This window comes from Poeciliopsis prolifica, unplaced genomic scaffold (genome assembly GCF_027474105.1).
Source record: "Poeciliopsis prolifica strain line A6 unplaced genomic scaffold, Auburn_PproV2 SCAFFOLD010, whole genome shotgun sequence".
NCBI classification, from domain to species: domain Eukaryota; kingdom Metazoa; phylum Chordata; class Actinopteri; order Cyprinodontiformes; family Poeciliidae; genus Poeciliopsis; species Poeciliopsis prolifica.
The window spans coordinates 3,069,904-3,090,170 of NW_026562385.1; the positions used below are offsets into that span (position 1 = coordinate 3,069,904).

Here is a 20,267-nt window from a genome sequence, read left to right on the forward strand (position 1 = left end):
CATACACACTTCATCACATGCATGTAAACAACAACAAAAAGATAAACAGCATCTAAATAGGCTAAATTCAATGCATGGCCATGGTCATGATTAAAAACAGGCAGCCCCCTGTAATTTCCCACCCACACACACAGTAAGCGCCAGCTCTTTCAGTCAGCTCTCTCTGAATGAAAGGCAACCTGGTTGTAGTTAATCTCTCAGTATGCTCGAGTCGCTTTTCTGTGAAAACATCAGCCTAGACAGCTTCCTTGTCCGTGGCTGAAATGCACAGAAAGAGTAAATGTGGAGTACACATCTGGATTTCTGCCTTTATCTGGAGGCATTGTGGGCTTGAAGATGGTGGCGAAGCATTTTTTTTTATGTTTCACAGTGATTTATGGAAATGATTATGGACCAGGAAAACAAGTAAAAGTTTATAGTTTATGGAAAAAAGAACATAGGAGCCTATGAAAACATACCATGCCATGGAAAATACTTTTCCATGGCAATCTATTTTTTTTGTAATGCTACAAATACAAGTTCAGTGTATTGTTTTGGGATCTAATTATAGCATACCAAACAGTACATAATGGTTAAGTGGAATTAAGTTTGTATGTGGCTCTCAAATAGTTTTTATACATACTGAAAATTATGACGTATTTTTATTCACTGCACTCAAAGCCTTTATAAAATAACGTTTAAAATAACTCCAGATTTATGTGGTAAAAACAAATTTATATGGCAAAATCAAGCTTAAACTCAGGTCAGACTAGGCAGAGAGAATATATGAACAAAAGTTTTCAGGTCATAACACATTTCTCAATTGAGATAAGGTCCACACTTTGACTAGGCCAATATATCACATGAAAAGGCTGTGATCTCAATCATTCCTATGTATTTAGGGTTCCTTTTGGACAGTGAACCTCCAGCCTGACTTCAAGGTTTTTGCCACAACTAACAGGTTTATTCCATGGCTGCCACGTGGTGCATCAATCTTACTGAAGAAAAGTCTCCCCACAGCATCGTATAAAACAACACAACATGTAAAATTGGCCAAAAGGTCAATTTTATATGAAAAATCAATCATTTATTACAAGTCTAAAGGAGATGACAACCTACTAATCAATATTTTATATATTAATACATAATATTTTGTCCTTTACAAAAAAAAACATTTCAATGTCCACTTCTTACACACACTGATCCTATAAAACTCCTGAAATTCTTTAATAGCTTTTGGTGGATTTAATAGCTTTTGGTGGATTATTCTAATACAAAGACAGCCCTCATCTAGCCACCCCTTTGAAAACTTCCTGGAGGTACCAGCATCCCACAGCATAATGCTGCCACCATCATGTTTCATTCTTGCTAGGGAGTGTTGGGGCTTATGCGTTGTGCCACGCAGGACAAAAATGTCAAATCCTGGTTACCTGACTATTTCTTTTATTTTATATAACTTGAGTTAAACTGCTACTTTTATGCTTATCTTGCGAAGTATTTTTTTCCACTATTCTAACAAACCTTTGATGACTTCTCAGCTGCATCAAAAATTACAAACAGGTATACTATATACTAACTACAGATGACAAAGACAAATAACCATGATAATCCTACCTATGATCAAAATGAAAGAAACTTGACACTTTCTAGAAGGTCGATGTCTATTTGAAGCCATTAGGGGTCAATTTACTAATTTGAAGATTGCTAAAGTAATTTAATTAAACTGAATTGCATTTTATGTCAACTCTAAAGCTGCTTTTTACTTTGAGATGATGCCTTACTTAAAACAAGTCAAAACATTAAGGTGTACGGTTTTAACAAGACACAATCTGGGAAAGTTCAAAGGGCATGAATACTTTCCAAGGCACAGTAAATGTGTATTGGAAAAACTAATCGCCAGTTTAATTACATTTTTAACCCCATGGCTTCATTAACAGGACCTCAGCTTGGCATCAAATCAGCTCCCGATAATTAAAGGCATGCACGAAACAAATGAACAAATACTTTGTATTCCTCTGTAAATGACAAGCATGGTTATTTGTGGGGACAAATGTTGTTAGGGTACCAAAGGAAAAAAGCAGGATTAAACTGGCTGATTGTGGAGGGGAACAAAACAAAACAGAGTTAACAAGCAGCTCACCGAGCAAAAGACGTATTCATGAGCCAAAGACGAATAAAAGAGGGAAAGTAAAGAATGTGTTTGTGAACGGCAGAGGCAGAAGGGGAAAAAAAAAAGAGTTTAAAAGCAAGAGGCAGTTGAAGAAGAAAAGTGGATTCTTTCTAGCCCACTTTCGTTTCTCTGGATTCGAACTTGAACTCTTTCACTTCAAATAAAAAAGAAAGGCGGAAAGAAGCTAAACATAGGAAGGAATTTATGAGCTAATTCACACTAGTGTGGGAATATGACTGAGACCCAGAGGCAGTTTCCAGTAAGCATCTTCCTTTGAAAGTAAAACTCCTTCGATCTTCCCATAATTTGACCAAAAAGGAGCGTGAGAAACAAAAACTGTAAAAGACGGGTAACCTGGGCAGGGCTGGGCCATGCTGGTGGGAGTGGAGGAGCTCTGCTGGTGACAGCAGAGTCACTGATGTATACAGGTCGCAGGAAGGCTGAGCTGCGTGGGCGCCGTTCCCAGAGGGACCAGTGTGTGGTGTTGACGTGATCTACGAGACGTTTCCTCGCATAACTCCTCTCTAATAGTGATCCGAGGATTTATCGGGAGGCAGCTTTTTGCTATATTTGTTGATGTTTTAACTAATAATATCTTTTTTAAACTCAGCATTAGTCAAGTGAATTATTGTATGGCCTTTTGTTTCAAAAGCAACAGGCTATCTGAGACTGAAATAGTAATCTTTCTTTAATCTTATTTTGGCTCCTGTCCTCAGGGAAACATCCCATTTCCAGCTTGCAGAGTGCAGAGCCAGGTCCATGAGCACATTGTCTTTGTGACTCAGCCTCGCTCTGGTTGTGCGTGCCCCTTATGTTTGTGAGCAGCAGAGCTCAGACACCCACGCCCTGCTGTGTGAACCCAGCGCCACCTGTCGCCTAGTCTGCCGTGGCCCCTGCAGTCCACTCGTCATCTGTGGGCTCGAGCATTTTAGACCCAGCCCCTGCATCTCACGTACGCCCTCGTATCACAGATGAGATGGGCAAAAAACAATGTTTTCAAATCAAACATATGACGACGGACCCATATGTGCTGAGTATGTGTATGTTTGGATGTAAATTCCAATGTGGAAATCAAAAACATATGGTGAAACGGGAAGCATAAAGGCGGAGCCCCCTGCCTTACCTCTTGTACTGAAACAAAATGGAAGTGATGCAGGTCCAACTCATGACTCAAAAACTCCTCAAATACAAATATTTTAAATACATACTGTATCAAATAAGCCCAGAAATGACCAGAACAATGTCCATGAATCATCCCAACTAATAACCAATAATTGCTTGAATCATGAAAACCAGATTGATGTCCTATTATTAAATAAGATCACTGGCTCAGCAGAGTTCACAATTTACAGGTTTATTTTGACACACTTCTCAGAGTAACAACATCTGTCACTTTGTGGTCAATTTTCATATTGAGTGCCACCTGCTGGCACAATGTGTAACTAAAAATGCCCAGCAAATGCCATCATACACCTTAAACAACCACAACCTTCCACTGCATTGGGATTATATGAGATCAACTGATTGGACACCACTATGAAGTGGAAGGAAGATGATGCATGGTTTTCAGTATTTTTCACCAACAAAAATTAAAAAAAAATATAGTTTATATCTATTCTTCCCCCTGCCCCCGTTACACTAATACCCCAAAATAAAACCCAGTCTCTGACCAACAATCTTCAAGCCTTGTCACAGATTCTCAGTTGGATTAAGCCTGGGATATTTTATAACATAATCCTTTGTCATGTTGTCTTTTTTACTTATGTTCTAAAAAAACTTCTAAAGCTTTTTACAAAACAGCTATATTTAGACTAAGATGAGAATACACCTATTTACTAATTAGGTGACTTCAGGAGGCAATTTGTTGCAGTGAACTTTTTTATAGTCACCAGAATAAATACATTTAAGTTTGGAAATGTAACAAAATGTGTTAAACAATTTATTCATGAAGCATGCATTTATGAAGAAAGAAAGAAGCGTATAAAACACAAGTACATATTGGTAACATTAACTGTATTTGTCCATATATTCATTCATATCTGGTGAAATTTAAAAAGAAAAAAAAACAAACAGAAATTCAAAAACAACATTAATCAGTCATAGGCTCACAGGAGCTAAGGAGGAGCTCAGATGTGTTAAAAATAGGTCATCAATCAGAGTTCACGCAAATATACATTTTAATTTACTGGAGAAACTTTAATAGAGACTTCAGTATGATTTATCTCTGTTTTATTATACTGTAGTTCAACTAATCTTTCAACAGGAAGTGACTATTGGCTTTTCAATGCTAATAGGTGTCTCATGTAACCATGCCTGTTGCTAAGCTTCTTTATTTACTTTCAGTGCGACCGCTTCAGCTGTCATTCATGCTCAGGGTCCTGGACTATAGCAGCAAAACGCTCCCCTCCCTCACCCAACAGGGAGTACATGTCTCTGAGCGTACTTGGATCGGGACACCCAGGTCCAGGTCCGATGGATGAAAACTGAGGGGACAGAGAGTCCAAGAGAACCTGGCAAACAAAACCAGAGTCAGCAAAAGCATGTATGGACACGAATGAAGAAAGTAAGAGTTCACAATTTGATTTACCATTTTTCAGGTAATTTAAGAACACAATCCCTACCTGTTCAAAGTAAGTCTCTTGTTGCAGCAGTGCCACTCTCATCCGCAGCTCCTCCAGCTGTTGGAGCTCCCGTTGTGTGCTGTAGGTTATGGTCAGGGGCAGAGGTGAAGACGCCCCATCTGCAAACAGGCCAGCTGCCTCAGACGGGCAAAGACAGCCTCCCTCTGGCCTCCATCGATCCCATGCCTTCCACTCTGACGGAAAACCAGGTTATTTTTAGAGCATCAGCAACCATACCCCAAGACGTTTTTCTGCTCTGTGTTCGGCGCTTTAAATAACTGGGACTTTGCCGAGCCACGCTGGGGGAGGCGGCGTAAAAATCTTGCTGTCATGGAAGAAGGAGATTATGGATGAGGCCAAGCAAAGTACTGATCTGATGCTGAGGTTTCACCGAGGCTCTGTTTTCATTTTCCACATGCCAAGATGGACACCCACATTAGCTCGTTAGCACGCTATATTCATCAAAAACATCCGGATCGTAAAATGAAACCAAATAAATCACTGTAAAACAATCTGAAACAAAATACTGCATGGCGCCTCGGTGTGAGCTCTAATGCACACATTCAGCTCCCTTTGACAAAGAAAAAAGTGTGAGATCCTAGAATTAACTGTAAACTTTTTCTCTCACACTGGCTTTGCCAATATGCTTGCATTACGTTTGAAATTTAACACAGGCACATAAACAAATGTTCCTCACTGAAAGTGACCTCATCATTTAGGAGGTGTGAATGGAAAATTTGTGAGTATTTACATGGTAACTGTATCACTGGAGGTACTGGTTCCTTACTCAGTGCCTTGCAAAAGGGTACATGCACCAGATTTTATTTAGAGGTATTAGTGTAATGTCCTTTCCTCCAGGATGGAAAAGACATCATAAATGATTTCCTTTTTGATAGCAGGTCGTCCTGCAGTTTCTTTGCAAGCTGTAATAAAGCTTTTTTGTTACATGTTAGGAATTAAGTCTTTTTTCTTGCTAATTCATTGTTTGGCCCATATTGGCAAAGAATTCACTACAAATAATTACACTTTATTACCAGATTGAGCCAACATCTTCATAATGTATTTTCCCTTTTGTTCTTTCTAGGAATGCACAATTTGCACCGTTCATCTCTGGGACACTGAAAGATTCCCCTTCCTAATTATAAAAAAAGACTTAGCGACTCTGCGACAGACTGGCTACCTGTCCAGCGTGTACCTCACCGGAAATCTCTTGCTGGAGTTAAACACTAGCTCCCCTTTCACCCCCACTAGCTACTGCTGTCTTTTGAAGTGTTTATTTGTTTGTATGAAAAGCTTACAATGATTCAACATCCACATCAACTGAGATTTCTAAAGTCATATCAGGGCATTGTAATTTCAATATGTCTGACCTTCTGCACTTGAGGAAAGTTACAAAAATATTTGAAAAATTACCTTCACTGCCCTGGCGTTTAGAAGATCAATTTTTTATTATTTAAGCTTTACCAAATTAAAATGAGTCTAAAAAGTCAAATTTAATTACCGGCAAACAAAAAAATGAGTTATTATATTTTATGTAAATATCTGGTATTAACTGTACATACAGTTTGTAGCTACAGTTGAATGTAACTCATAATTTCTTAATCCGTCACATAAAGTCTCAATACGAACAATGATGTTTATATTTCCAGCGTGAAAAACTGCCGAGAAAGTCAAGTGACATATTTGCAAAGCACAATCTGGACTGACACAGTGATAGCTATACAATTAAATTAAAACTAGCACACAACATCTAAGCAAGACTGCAATTTAATCTTGCTTTTTGGTCATATAAAAGTTTTACCTTGCTTCACTTTATCTGCTAGGACGTGGAGCTCTGCAGCTGCCAGCTGCAGCCCTGCAGGTGTCAGGCCGGAATGAGACTTGGTCTGCTCACCACCTGTTGAGGTAGATAATTAAAAACTGCTGCTATTCGGCAAAAGTACTGCACAACAAGGTGGAATGGGGTAGCTCTGCAATTAGCACTCTGCTTGCAGGTTATTACCACCTCGTAACAGTTCAAATAATTATAGAAAAGTCCCAAATGTATTTTTGGCAAAGAAAAAAAAAACAAACAAAACATAATTATATGTCAATCAAAAAAGCTGATAAAAAAATCTGCCAACTTTTGTTTCCACATTTTCATGACACTTCTTTCACATGTCAACACTTCTATTGATCGTTGCATTCTTTGTTTTGATTGTTTCCATATGCAATTCAGTTCACGGTTCTTACTCGGAAGTTCAGTGTCCATTTCTGGCACCTCATTGACAAGAATCTTCTCGGTCTGGCAAAGATGTGCAAGGTTGAATGCTTGGTCGGTTAGTCTGTGGAGCTGAAACCTGGTCTCATCTGGACTTCCACTTGGCCAATCACTAGGAAACTAAATGGGTCAGAGCAATAGAGAGCAACAGGGACTGAATGGAGTCAGTACAGTGCCTTGAAAAAGTATTGACAACCGCTGAAGCTTTCCACAACCAGGCACCTTAGAAGAAGGAACTTTACAGCATTTTAATGGGATTTTCTATGACAAGCAAATGTAAAACAATACAAGATTCTCTATTAATTTACTTTAACAAAACCAGATGAGTCTGTATGATGGAAACAGACAAAATTGTGCTGGATAAGATGAAGGCTTCGGCGTTTTTTATTAGCAGAACATAACCCTAGACAGTTGAATATTTGAAAGTTACTGTATATCAATTAACCAATTTTGAAAAGAAATATATTGCAAATTAAAAATATATATTTCAAAGCAGAAGAATACCGTCGTCCTCATTCTCTGTATGAAGCGACTCCTCCCAGGCTCCGGGTTCTTCTGTAAGGCAATGACTTTGTCCCACAATCTAAAGTTAATATGAAGGAGGAAATGTCAGAATCCAAATATTACATCCGTACTTTGCAATAACCTTATATATATAAAAACTATACTTAGCAACCTGTTTTGTTTGCTCCTTAAAGATTTCCATTTTGCAATTTGCTCAGAAAGCGTCCTGCCCAACAGTAAAGTAGAAAAATATACATATCTCTTTAATTGCAAATAAAACCATGATTATTTCCACAACTCATTTGCGCTGAACCTACCCGTTGTGTTGATGCAAACTGCTGACCCCAGATCCATCTGTCCCTGAAAAGGACATGTCATCTGAAGAAGGCCTGGGGACAGATGCAGATTTGCTCAGCCCATCGTCTCGGGGCATATTGCTTCTGACCGTCTTGTTTTTCGAAAGCGAAGCTGTGATTTGATCAGGAGATTCAAACCCTGCCAAGACAGTCTGCTGGTGATGTCCGGCATGAGCAGCTGAGGAAGGATGGTGTTGGGTTCTGTTTTTGGACTGTGCTGGTTTCTGGCTCGCTGAAGGCCTTGAGCTATGTGAAACACTTGGCTTTTTGTGCCCTTTTCTGTGAAGGCTGCCAGATTTTTTATTTGACTTGATAATTGGCTGATTATTTTTAGTCACTGCTGATAGAGCTGGCATGCAATCTGTTTCTTTAGTTGTGGATAGTTTTCTTTTGCTGGAGTCTTGTTTAGAGACCTCTGAGCCAGTGCGGACGCGAAAAGCTTTTTCCAGTGCTTGCTCAAGCAGTTCTATGTCTTCCTTCTCCCCTGGCGAGGACTCTGCGTCTGAGAGCAGCATACATTCACAGTTAAGTGATTTCAGTAATTACCTCTTATGGTTATCACAATATGAATGACTTGTTTTCAGAAGGAGAGAAGAGTGAATGCAAAGTAAAATATTTTTGCTATATTCCTGGAACAAATGCTCAGATTTATCAGCAATACGTCATTTATTAGTATGTAAATTTAATCTATGATTTCAGAAAACATTTTTTTAATACAGTCAGATTTATTAGGCCACGTTACCTGCAGCAGCATTGTCTACTAATTCTTCTTCTTCAGAGCCTGCCTCTTGTTGTGGTATCCTGATCGGGGAATAGACAAGTTACTAAGCAATACATTTTTCCTAAAAGAGGTAGAAAGCAAAGTAAGGAAACAACAAGCAGAAACATCAAAAGCAATATATTATAAACTATGCAATTTTCACACTCTTTTACAGAGATATTTACTCAGTGCTGCATGTTTTTGAAGAAAGTGCTAGCTTTTATAATGAGACAAATGCGTCAGAAATACTTGTATCAAAAATTACACTATTTATGATCATAGAATAAAGCAGAAGTCAGATTAAGTTAAGGACAAATTATGTTTTTTTTCTGAATTCAACATTACATTAATCAGATGATGTAAGTCAACCTCTGAAATGCTAGAAAAACAATGGTTTGATCAACAAAACTTATTTTCTGCAGTAGCCTTATGAAAAAACCCATAACCTTTTTATAGTGTAACATGGTCTCATGACACAAACAGAAGAAAGTTGGAAATCAATTTATCATATGAAAAGCCTAATCTTCTAATTTCTGGTCACACATTGAGGAAAATTGTAGCCTAAAAAAGTTTTGGTCTGACTAAATGTTAATTTTAATATGCCAATTCTCAGTTTGGTTATTTTCTTAATACTGAGTGCAATAGAAGGCCGAGTGGTTTCACAAGCAGAACTGCATCAAAAGGCACTGCTGGGATTCGAACCCAGGATCTCCTGTTTACTAGACAGGCGCTTTAACCAACTAAGCCACAGCACCAGGCACGTTAGAACAGCCGGATGCGAGACTTTGACCATCCGTATATGAGATGTAAAAGTTTTGAAATTGTGAACGATATGACAATGATATTGGCATTGAAACATTTTGCTACTTACAGACTATGTAAAATTTCTCGGTGAAATTGAATGCTTCGGTTAAGCTTGACTTGTTCGGCCTTATAGGTCTTGATAGCCTCCTCTACCGCAGAAAGCAGCGACATATTTCCTCTGTGGGTCTGTTTGTTCTATCGTGACAAAGCTAAATATACCGCTTAGCGTCTGGTTTTCACGATAGGAAATAATTGAACGTACAACGACTACAAAGAATAATATGCATTCCAAACCGCAGGTTGATATCTTGATATAGAAAATACTCTTTACCCGCGAAGTCTCACTTAACGGATGCGGAAACTACGTTTCGCCTGCAGTTGGTTATTACATTTGACATCTACATGTTCGGTAAAAATAAACCAATCAACAATAATACTATAATTTCTGAAGAGCGAGTAGAAGGCTATGTATTTTTATACAACAAACGACCAAGGACAAACTAAAACTTTCTAACTTATGAAGGGTCCCAAATTCCTAATTCTCGCGAGAATTACCGTGACAACGTAAAGCGCTGTTTGCACATGCGAATAAAAAAAAAATGAAGCATTCAGCGAATATGATTAAAATTTTGCCTTTGACGTCCATTTTACAAATTGAGTTCTAAATAATACAAAAATATAAGCTACAGACTTTTTTGTCTTCTACTCATCTATAAATTCATATCTGATATTTTTCATGGTTGGCACCAGAAACATGAATATTTCAGATCAATTAAAATTCAACACCTTAAAATATCCTCATTTCTAACGTTTGAGTATTTTCCTTTTGACACTAAAAGCGTGATGTCAGTGTGCCATTCATCTTTGTGGTTTGTTTTCTGCTTGGAAACTTTGTCACATTTTAGATTGGTATTGTTACTCAGTGACCTCTGGCTGCTTTTGCTATTTTGTCACACTTTCATATGATCAAACTAATGTTATACTCAAACAAACATAACTTAAAGAAAATGAAAAATCAGTTTTTAAATTATTATTTAGTTTATGAAAGGGACTAAGCTATCCAAGCCAACCTTGCCCTACACAAAGAAATAGCCCCATATCTTGCTAAATTCTGAATTAACTGTGATTAACCACGTTCAATGTAAAGCTGGGTTGGAATTCAGTGGTTACTACCACATGTGTAGAGTCAAGAAATTACTTAAAGATGGCCTGACAGCACTAATTTACCTGAAACGCAAAAGAAACGATCAAAAGAAATTAGGAGATGAGATTAATCATTCAATCATTAATGAGCAATTTTCATACAATCAAGTCTTTGATTGTATGAAAATCTGTAAAGACCTTTACAAATTTTATTAATCAAAGCATGCTATCAAGTCAACCTCTGAAATGCTAGAAAAACAATGGTTTGATTAACAAAACTTATTTTCTGCAGTAGCCTTATGAAAAAAAAGCCCAATAGGGGGACCACCACATATTAGTGAAATGGGTGATTACTTTTTGGATTGTTTTGGGTAGCGTTTTTTTTTTTTTTTTTGCTCATTAAATGAAATCATAATTTCAAAACTGCTTTTTACATATTCTCAACTTATTTTTTCTGTATATAAAAGTATTTGATTGTCTGAATCATATTCAGTGTGACAAAAAAAAGTAAAAACAAGGGAAATCTGCAAGGGGCTGAGGTTTTTCAAATTAGTAGGTGGCAAGAGTAATGCTTATGGTGTATTACTGAAAATGAAGTACATGTAAACTATAAAGGATTAATCCAAGGAAAACAGCAAAATGCTAAGTGTGCACACTCCAGAAATGAAATACCTCCTAACCCCCTGCAGGCCTCTACAGGCTGGCCTTCTATTCACACCCTCACACGCATTGCTAATCAATACCAGTCATACAGCAGTGTTTGTTCTACTGCAAGGCCAGGGAAAGTGCAGGGGAAGGGGGGTGGGTGTGGAGCATTAAACCTTTCCCATGAAAATTGTCCTTCAAGAAAATCTCCCAATAACGCAGAAGCAGTGCTGCTGATTTGATCTTGCGAGTAGCCATTACACCTGCGGGGTATTCAGAGAGGAAGGAAGTGGGAGCATTAGCAATGGAGCACTACAATCACAGATTAAAAATATCCACCTCTTACCCCTGCCTTTTTGCTGTGTTCCTTCATCTTAATGGTGCTGCTTGTTTCCTTGTTTCGCTGGCAACCCTCTGAGACCCTCACAGAACAAACATATAAGGATTTAGTTTTGATGTGGGTTTTATTTTCAATTTCAATAGCCTTTGAACAATGTTTTTTGAGCTTGATTGTATTTGGGGCATCAGAGTACGGGGGTCACCATTTCCAGATCTCTACTTGTTAAAATCTTGTGAGCTACGTGTCATGTGTCTTTCACTTTACAGACACACACCACTTTGTGTTTCTCTAACATATACCATTGCAGTTAAATACATGTTTTGACGAAGCAAAACTTGAAAAAGTTCATGGGGTATACATATTTCTGTATTTTTGAAAATGCCACAGTGGCATAAATAATTCTCTTGAAGTATTTTCTGAGATAGCAACAGCTTGCAAGCCCTATTGGAGAGACGTGAATCATCCTGTTAGCTCCCCCCATCCCTGCTAACCTCCTGTTGTATCAGAGGGAGGAGGAGGCACCCATGCTGCCCCGATAATAAAGCATCTGACACTCCAGCCAACATTAGACTGATCTCAGGCTCCGACAGTCGCACAAGTACATATGCATGCATGTTCACACATGTGGTGCTACACTGACACACACACACACACACACACACACAGCACACACATTTATCCACAAAAAAACAGATGGGCAGGGTTTTTTTTAATGACAAGACAAATCGGTTCAGCTTGCAACAGCCATGGAAGCTGATTAGTACACTCTCAAACAGCATGTACTGATTATATGCATAAAAATGAGAAGAAAAACACTGTCTGAAAAGTATCAATTTCCTAAAGTATTAATGATTCATCAGTAACACACACACACACACACACACACACACACACACACACACACACACACACACACACACACACACACACACACACACACACACACACACACACACTTTTTAAAATAGCATTTGTTATGCAAAAAATTTTACACTACACTATGAAAAGCATTTTAAAAGGCTTTCAGCAACCATTCCCTCTTTACAATTCAACAAAAAAGAGAAAGAAAACAACACATTTATGAGGAATTAAAAAGAAAAACTGGTCATAAGTTTCCTCACCTAGCTAATACTTTATTAAAGTACCTTTTACTCTGTCAAAGTCCCACATCTTTACTTGACAATAATATTCTTTGAAAATGCTTCTGGGTCTGACAGAGATTTGAAAATGTTTGAAAGGAGCTCAAAATAGGCACTGAACAGACTAAAATCTCAATATCCAAGCATGATAAGAATAATTTTGTGCAAAAAATCAAAAAACAAAACTGTAATGAACATGTTTTGTGTAGCCCATAGGCCTATCCTAAGCTGTTCCAGGAAGTGTGCATCTGTTGCAAGTCACCCATCATAGATAGGAGTTGGTCACTCAAGCATAAATAGCACAACTGATTCTACTAAAGTTCAGTGGGGTTGACGTCAGCATCCTAAGCATACGTCATCTCCACAATTCAGGAGATGCTTTTCAAAAAACTTCATTTTGTTCTACCAAGGTGGTACAAAGAAAGAAAAATCAAACGTTTCAGAACAGAGTAATAGAACAAAGAAAACATCAAATGCAGGCAGTACTCTTACTGGACATTGATTTCAAAAAGAAAAAAGGAAAAAAAAAGAAAAAAAACGGACATTAAATACATAAATAAAAGTACAGCTGAGTCTAACTAATGTCACAAAGAGTAATGGAAACATCTGCGATTTGTAATGTTCAGTGGAAAATAAAAGAGATGCGATTTTTTATAATCCGAAACTACAAATTCTTGTGCCAAAACTACAATTTTGCGTCAGCACTTCCGGTAGAGACACGCATGTCTGTTTTCGCCGGGTAACGACAGAAGGTTTTAATAACTGTCGTTCCGGTGGAGCTCCGCATCCTGCGTTTGAGTTTCAAGTCTTTATTACTGAGCTTGGAGGGAAGGTTTGTTTCGCTTGACTATTTATAAAACCAGTAGGTAAAAAATGATTTGTTGCTATCTAGTGGCACGTTTTAGCAATCTTTTTGTTTTTTTGTTAAATCTTAACGAGTTTGTTAGCTAGCTTTTAGCTTACTTAGCTCCTGTAAAGTTGGCTGTTGTTGACAACGCATCGGTTCAACAAGTTACAAAGAATTCTTGGTTTACTGGAGTGTGGCAGGAATTGTTTTGATTGGAAAAATAAACTGAAACGTGCGCCAATTTGTTAGTTTACCAAAACATATCTAGCGTTCCAATGCTGTCACGGAGATCACTGGTAAACTCCAGAAAGCAGGCCTGTTCTGTGTTTTGCAGCTTTTTGTTCAATCGATTTATGCTAGACAAGCTTGGACGTTGTTTAAAGGTGCCTTTGTGAACCTACAAGACTAATTGTGTTTACTGTCACTCAACTTGGTGCCTAACTGTCAGGGTTAAGTAAGGTCTGCGGCTTTAAGCAGGCCAATCAGTTGTTTAAAGGTGTGTTTGTTTTGATCGTCTTACCCAGACCACTAGAGAAAGTGATGAACTGATTGTTTTTTTTTTGGCAGCTGCTCTCAGGTTGGCTCTTTTGCGTTTTTTTTTTCATTGATTTGGCTTTAAACTGGAGTTGATTGTCCCAACTTCCAGATTTGTTGTCAAACCATTCAACAAATCTGGATCTTCCTGTTGCCTCTTTAAATAAGAATGCTTATTTAATCATTTATTATTTTGCCATCTTTCATCCACAAACTTAATTGAGTTTTCTTGGATTTTATGTGATAGAGATTTTATGTGATCGATCATGGTGGTGGCAGCAACTTACTGTGAGGGATGTTTTTCTTGAGGTGGAACAATGTAGGTGGGAATCCTCCAAAATGTACATTGAAGTTTATGATTGGAAGGTGACAAAATGTAAAAAGGTCTAAGAGACATTTATGTATAAAACTGATGACCCTTAATTTTTGGTTACAAATTTTTATATGACTCAGTAAAAACTTTACCATCATGTGCTGTTTTCAGGCTGAAATTCAGAAAAAATTACACAAACAATGTCAGAGAAGATGGAGACAGGATCAAGTGTGTCCAATGGATCTGGGACAGAATATGAGAAAGAAGAAAGCAACCTCAGGTAAACCTTTTTTGCAGTACTTTGGTTTATTTTTTAATATCTAATTAAGATTATGAACTGTTGTGGGTTTGGAGAACATTTAGAAAACAAGCAAGCTTTGTACTTTATTTTAATTTCGATGGCATTTTAATTGCAGCCCTGAGGATCTGTCTGAGATGCTTGCTGCTGGAACTAAGGAGGTTCACGAAAAAGCAGAGAACACGCAGTTCGTGAAAGATTTCCTCAGGGGACGAATCCGCAAAGAGCTTTTCAAGGTGAGACTGAATAAACAAAGAATGACGAAAGTGGGATGATTTTAATGGTATAAAGCTTTTTTCTTTTTTGAAACTCAGAGACAGGCAAAAACAAGTTTTTTGCTTTACTATTTGTTCATTGTGGGTTGGGTGTATTTGTTCACTGAGATTTCTTTAGTAATTCTCTAAATTGAGAAACCTCTTACTGTTACCCCCTGCAGGTAAACCTCTTATCTTCTCAGAACTTGCTGAGAAGCCCTGATTGAAAATCCCTTATGGAGTTGAATTAGACTTGGAAATGTCATGACCTCATTTACTTAACAAAATATAAATGAAATGAAAATAAAGCTGAAAAGAAAGTGGAAGACGTTTGTATTTTTTTCCCCTTTAGCTTGGCGCTGTTGCACTTTACCACACATATACGGCCATGGAGGAGGAGATCGAGAGGAATAAGGACCACCCCCAATTTGCCCCCCTGTATTTCCCTGCAGAGTTGCACCGCCATGAATCTCTGGCCCGCGACCTGGAGTATTTCTACGGTCCCGATTGGAAGAGCAAGATCAGCTGCTCTCAGGCCACCCAGCATTATGTGGATCGCATCCACCAGGTGGGGCAGGAAGACCCGGTGCTGCTGGTGGCCCATGCCTACACTCGCTATATGGGTGACCTATCAGGGGGGCAGGTGCTGAGAAAGGTGGCACAGAGAGCTTTGAAGTTGCCACCCACAGGGGAAGGCCTGGAGTTCTACCAGTTTGATGCGATCCACAGCGCCAAGGCGTTCAAACAGCTGTACCGAAGCCGCATGAATGAGCTGGAGCTGGACATGGCGACAAAGAAGAAACTGGTGGAGGAAGCTGTTAAAGCTTTTCATTTCAACATGGAGGTGAGAATCTGAGGCAGCTGATGATCTAGGCACTTTTACTGATCGGGAAAATCTATTTAAATAGAGATTTAATTGTTGGTATTATAAAAGTGGGTAATCATCAGTGCTATTCTAATGAAATTCTGTGTGAGATGCACTTCGTTGAACCGTTTGTATTGATTTAAACTCTAGTCACAACCAGCAAATTTATTTTTCTGTCTTATGCGACTGCCATAAAGAAAAACGTCACTGGCGGTGAGAAAAAGATGCCCCATTTTAAATTTCTTTACAAAAGCAAACTGATAAATATGCATCCATGCTCCTTAACTCTTTTATTCTTTAATAAAATCCATTAGTACTAATTGCTTTCAGGAGTCCACTTGTGTACAATTCAAACCCAGCTTTAATACAGCTGTACTGTTGAGGCCCCAGAAGTTAATATTAGATCAAATTAATGAACAAGCGACATCATGAAGACATATAACGTGTCGCAGCTGACAGGTTATGGGGAAAGTTGTGTAGAAGATTAAATGTGTATTGATTCTTAACACACAATCTCTACAGTGGAAATTTATGTTAGAGGGCAACTTAATTACAAAATCTGTTACAGAATGCAAAAGACTTAAAACTGGAAGTTTAGATCAAAGCATATTTATCTGCTTTGTAATATTCTGTCTCAGAATGTTATATTTGATCTATAATATTCAATATTTTGCATTTATGGGCAAAATATTCTGACCTGAGAGACAAACAACAAAAGCCTTGCAGCTGTAGTTCCGGCCAGAGGCGATTCTGCAAAGGATTGACTTGAGGGTGCAGATTTTGATTTGTAAAAAGTTTTGAAAACCACACATCACTACCTTCTACATCATGGTTCTCAGACTGTTTTCTGCACAGTGATCTTTGCTTGAAACAGAAACAGCACAACAGAGAAGTGTGGTGTAAACACCCAGTACAAACAATGAATTGAGTTGGAAAGTGGATCTGGGAATTAAACCAAATCCAACTCAACCTTGTTCAGGTTGTGAATCAGAAATCACTCTGGTATGCTAATTGCAGTGCTCAGTAACAAGCTCTCTATTAGCAGTAAAGGTAAACACAATGTGTTCCTTTAAAGGGGAATGTATTTGTACATTAAATAATCATGTTGTTTAACAGATGTTGTACAGCACTATGCGTGTGAAAGATTTAATGAGATATAAACCAACAGAAGCATAAAATAAACACTAGTACTACATTTAATATGCACAAGATTGACATTTTGTTCCAAATGGAACTTGGAAATTTCAATAAGATGGTTAATTTTCTTGTCCTAAAAAAAAAACACAAAGCAAAGTGTAAAGGTTCAAATTCTATTATAAAATATCAACCCAAATATTACTGTAATATAACAAAATTCAGAGTAGGAGAAGTTTTACATGGTATGTTATGACGTAACCTAATGTTTGCTCTGGCAGGTGTTTGAGGAGTTAGAAGAAATCGGCAAAACAATTCAGGAGGATGTTCAAGATACTGGCATGTCTGTTCATGGAGAGATGGGAGGAGACATCAGCAAATGTCCCTACTATGCTGCCAAGATGGGTAAGTGAAGAATGTGTCGTTCTAAAACTAATCGCTGGATGATAGTTTGCTTCTTGAATGTAGTTTTCTGTGTTGCATCACAGCAGCGTCAGGGAGAACAGCGTATTTTGGTCAGCTGGTCATGGCCGCTCTCAGACACCCGACTGGACAGGTCCTGTTCGCCACTTGGTTCGCCGCTCTAGCTGGACTGGCTGCGTGGTATCTGATGTGATCCGGCTGTCACGCGGCTGGTGATAGAACAGAGGAGCGGTGAAACGAAGGACAGTAAGGAGACTGGAAGACTTCCATTTTATAAAAACGTTCAAATCACGTCTGTGCGTTATGTTTTAGCTTTTTAGTTGTAGACTTTCAGCAGTGTGATCTGCAGGATGATTAGGACAACGACTCCCTCCACAAAGCACACATTTTACTTTCCTTTTTATTCATAAAAATATAGATATTTTTCTTGTTTCTCTACCTCCCACACACTACCTTCCATTTGGTGCTTTTCAGTTCTGGTGCATCTGAAATTATGTTATAGCTGCTTTCTGATGGTAGTAGACCAGATATTATAAATTATACTGTCAGTATGATAACAAAATACAATATTGTAGCAAGAAAAATAGTCAATCCAGATGATACTTAGAATTAGATGTATGCTTTAAATCCTTCAGAACAATATGGAATAAAAAAGTACTTTTGTACAACAAATATAGCCAATTTACAGTGGTACTTAAAAATATTCATATGTTTTAAACTTTTTCAGTTTATTTTAAAGTTGCAACCAAAAAACGTTTTTGTGATAGACCAACACAAAATGCCAAATAACTGGGGATTGGATGAAATAGGATCCATTGTTTTTTAATTAATGTGGCATGCATTTGTGTCCAGCTCATTAATAAACAAAGAGGTACCATGACTATAACCCCCCCCACCAAAAAAATAACAAATAAAAAAATTAATACATTCTGCATCAAAAGCTACATTATGTTGATCTATCACATAAAAATCTTAACAAAATACCTGGAAGTGTACAGTTATAGCATGGGAAATTGTAGTAAATTGTATGGTTGTCTTTTATAAACTCTAAAAGCAGAAATTGCACTTATTATCTGGATATATAGTGCTCAGGTTTATTGTGGTGACATAAAGCCATTCAGAATCCCTAGCTAAAGATCTCGTCATAAACACAAGGTCAGTAAGGTCAGATGTTTCTACTTTTCTTTCTCCAGTTTTTCCCCAAAGTATACATTCCTGCTCCAGGTTGTTTTTCCTCATCTCCAATCATCTTATAAAGCAAACTCCTAACTGGACTGTTTCTTCCATTTCCAGATTAAAAATCTCACATCCCCTTCAATGTTTCTACTAATACACTGTTGCTGTATGTATTTATGTGTGCGGCGTGGGTGAGAATAAACGGTTGAGGGCATATGTCTGTTATTTTATGTCATAATTACTTCGGCACTCTCCTCCTTTCCCAAAAAAGCTGTAATTGATCACATGATGGTGCATTAGCTAACGAGTTCAGAGTGAGCTCAGACAGAAAATGGTAAATCGTATCTACCATGTACAGTAGGTGAGGCCTTGATGAGCCGGGGTTTAAATGGATATGCATCCATATATTTTATGTTCTGTTTTTCCCTACATATAATGTGAAAATTGCCGCATTTTATTGTATTGTCGTCACACTCAAATGTTTCCAAGTTGGTTGCATGTCTGCAATGGGACGGATGACCACAACCAAAAAAAACTTTAAAAAGTGCAGGATTATTTGACAACATTCAGATTCTCATAATGATGAAATACAAACAATTACTCTATTTTAGTGAATGATAACTTCAATTATTTTTTTGTTTCAGAATCATGTGATGGATTAGCCAATACAAAGCAGTCTCTAATGTGCATGCTCTAATTTTCTAAATAAAATGTGTTATTGCTCACCTGCAGCAGGAGCTCTCATTTGGACGCAGCAGATTTACCTTGAGATAAACGAGTGGATGCTTTGAATATGCTAATATATTGATCCTGTATCAGCTCAGTTCTTGTTTCTTTATCCAGTTTTGTGGATATACTTCTAACACATCAGCTATGTTGTACACAATGTGCTGGAAGAAGATTCCTGTAAAGTAGAAATACTTTGTGCTGTAATTACACTGACTTTAGTATCCACCCAGATAGGAACCGTTTGAAGTGGTTTTTGTATTGATTATCCAAAGAAATGCACTGTTTCTCAAACGTCTGCCTGGTTCATGTGCACAGTGCATTTACTCTCACTGAGAAAGACTTGCAATATTTCCATGCTGGTGCAGTTGCATGGTCACATACATGATGAAGGGAGTGATTGAGTTTTGTCTTTGACAGTCTCAGGTTCAGCACAATGAAATGCATCTGGTGGGCTAAAACGGGAACTGTTTGAAATGCTCTTGTAAGCCCATGTTTTATTGCTTTCACATGTGTGTCAGTATTAATAGGACCTACTGAAAGGACACAATCTGCAGCCATAACTGAAAATGTTTGACTAATACATGCTAATTTTGAATTCTTTTACTCGGCTCCTAATTCCTTTGTATCCGATTGGAGCTGTGTGACTAGTTAGAGCTCTTTTATTGTACAAGTGAAAACTAAGAGTTATATTGTGTTGTCAATAACAAAATAAATGGTTTTACTCTGCATTTGTTTGTACAACTTGAACTTTCTCACTGCATGAAGCTTCCACTACTTGTTTTTATTGTGGATATAGTGTTCATGATCACATGCAGAATTCTTTTTCCTCTATACGTCGTGTTTCAGAGCACTGTGCAGCATTTTCCTTCCACTTCACTATTTGTGTTGGTCAGTGATACAACGCCTCAAAATCCATTGAAGTATGTGGATGTAATGTGCAAGTTAAGAGTATAATTGTGGAAGGAAGTGCAAG

General features: G+C 37.9%; 2 protein-coding genes and 1 non-coding gene across 7 annotated transcripts; 1 reads left to right on the plus strand and 2 right to left on the minus strand.

Annotated features, from left to right (window-relative positions):
• Positions 1–4,145: 4,145 nt before the first annotated feature.
• Positions 4,146–9,971, minus strand: LOC129363581 (uncharacterized). The gene is made up of 9 exons (XM_055035765.1): positions 9,522–9,971; positions 8,633–8,691; positions 7,852–8,392; positions 7,707–7,760; positions 7,535–7,613; positions 7,003–7,150; positions 6,572–6,667; positions 4,771–4,964; positions 4,146–4,659 (listed from the first exon to the last, which is right to left on the minus strand). Exons 1-9 carry the CDS (start codon positions 9,623–9,625, stop codon positions 4,510–4,512), a joined length of 1,425 nt encoding a protein of 474 aa, XP_054891740.1. The 5' UTR covers positions 9,626–9,971; the 3' UTR covers positions 4,146–4,509.
• On the plus strand, positions 8,324–20,022 carry hmox2b (heme oxygenase 2b). 5 transcript variants are annotated; one of them, XM_055035770.1, is made up of 6 exons: positions 8,324–8,414; positions 14,587–14,695; positions 14,832–14,949; positions 15,320–15,811; positions 17,248–17,371; positions 17,455–20,022. In XM_055035770.1, the coding sequence occupies exons 2-6, from the start codon at positions 14,616–14,618 to the stop codon at positions 17,580–17,582; spliced, it is 942 nt and encodes a 313-aa protein (XP_054891745.1). In that variant the 5' UTR covers positions 8,324–8,414; positions 14,587–14,615; the 3' UTR covers positions 17,583–20,022. The 5 variants fall into 5 exon arrangements, with proteins under 5 accessions (XP_054891745.1, XP_054891741.1, XP_054891743.1 ...); XM_055035766.1 differs by lacking the exon at positions 8,324–8,414 and adding an exon at positions 13,446–13,553; XM_055035768.1 differs by lacking the exon at positions 8,324–8,414 and adding an exon at positions 13,465–13,587.
• On the minus strand, positions 9,332–9,405 carry trnat-agu (transfer RNA threonine (anticodon AGU)). Its single transcript has one exon. It is a non-coding gene; the product is annotated as a tRNA-Thr (tRNA).
• Positions 20,023–20,267: the final 245 nt, after the last annotated feature.

Bases quoted from the DNA above. Each gene is read 5' to 3' on its own strand.
- LOC129363581 (XM_055035765.1), bottom strand. From the start codon at position 9,625: ATGTCGCTGCTTTCTGCGGTAGAGGAGGCTATCAAGACCTATAAGGCC. The intron at 6,668-7,002 runs GTAAGAACCGTG...CTACCTCAACAG, and splicing joins AATGGACACTGAACTTCCGA to GTGGTGAGCAGACCAAGTCT. The intron at 4,660-4,770 runs GTAGGGATTGTG...TTTGTTTGCCAG, and splicing joins AAGAGACTTACTTTGAACAG to GTTCTCTTGGACTCTCTGTC.
- hmox2b (XM_055035770.1), top strand. From the start codon at position 14,616: ATGTCAGAGAAGATGGAGACAGGATCAAGTGTGTCCAATGGATCTGGG. The intron at 14,950-15,319 runs GTGAGACTGAAT...TTTCCCCTTTAG, and splicing joins TCCGCAAAGAGCTTTTCAAG to CTTGGCGCTGTTGCACTTTA. The intron at 17,372-17,454 runs GTAAGTGAAGAA...GTTGCATCACAG, and splicing joins CTACTATGCTGCCAAGATGG to CAGCGTCAGGGAGAACAGCG.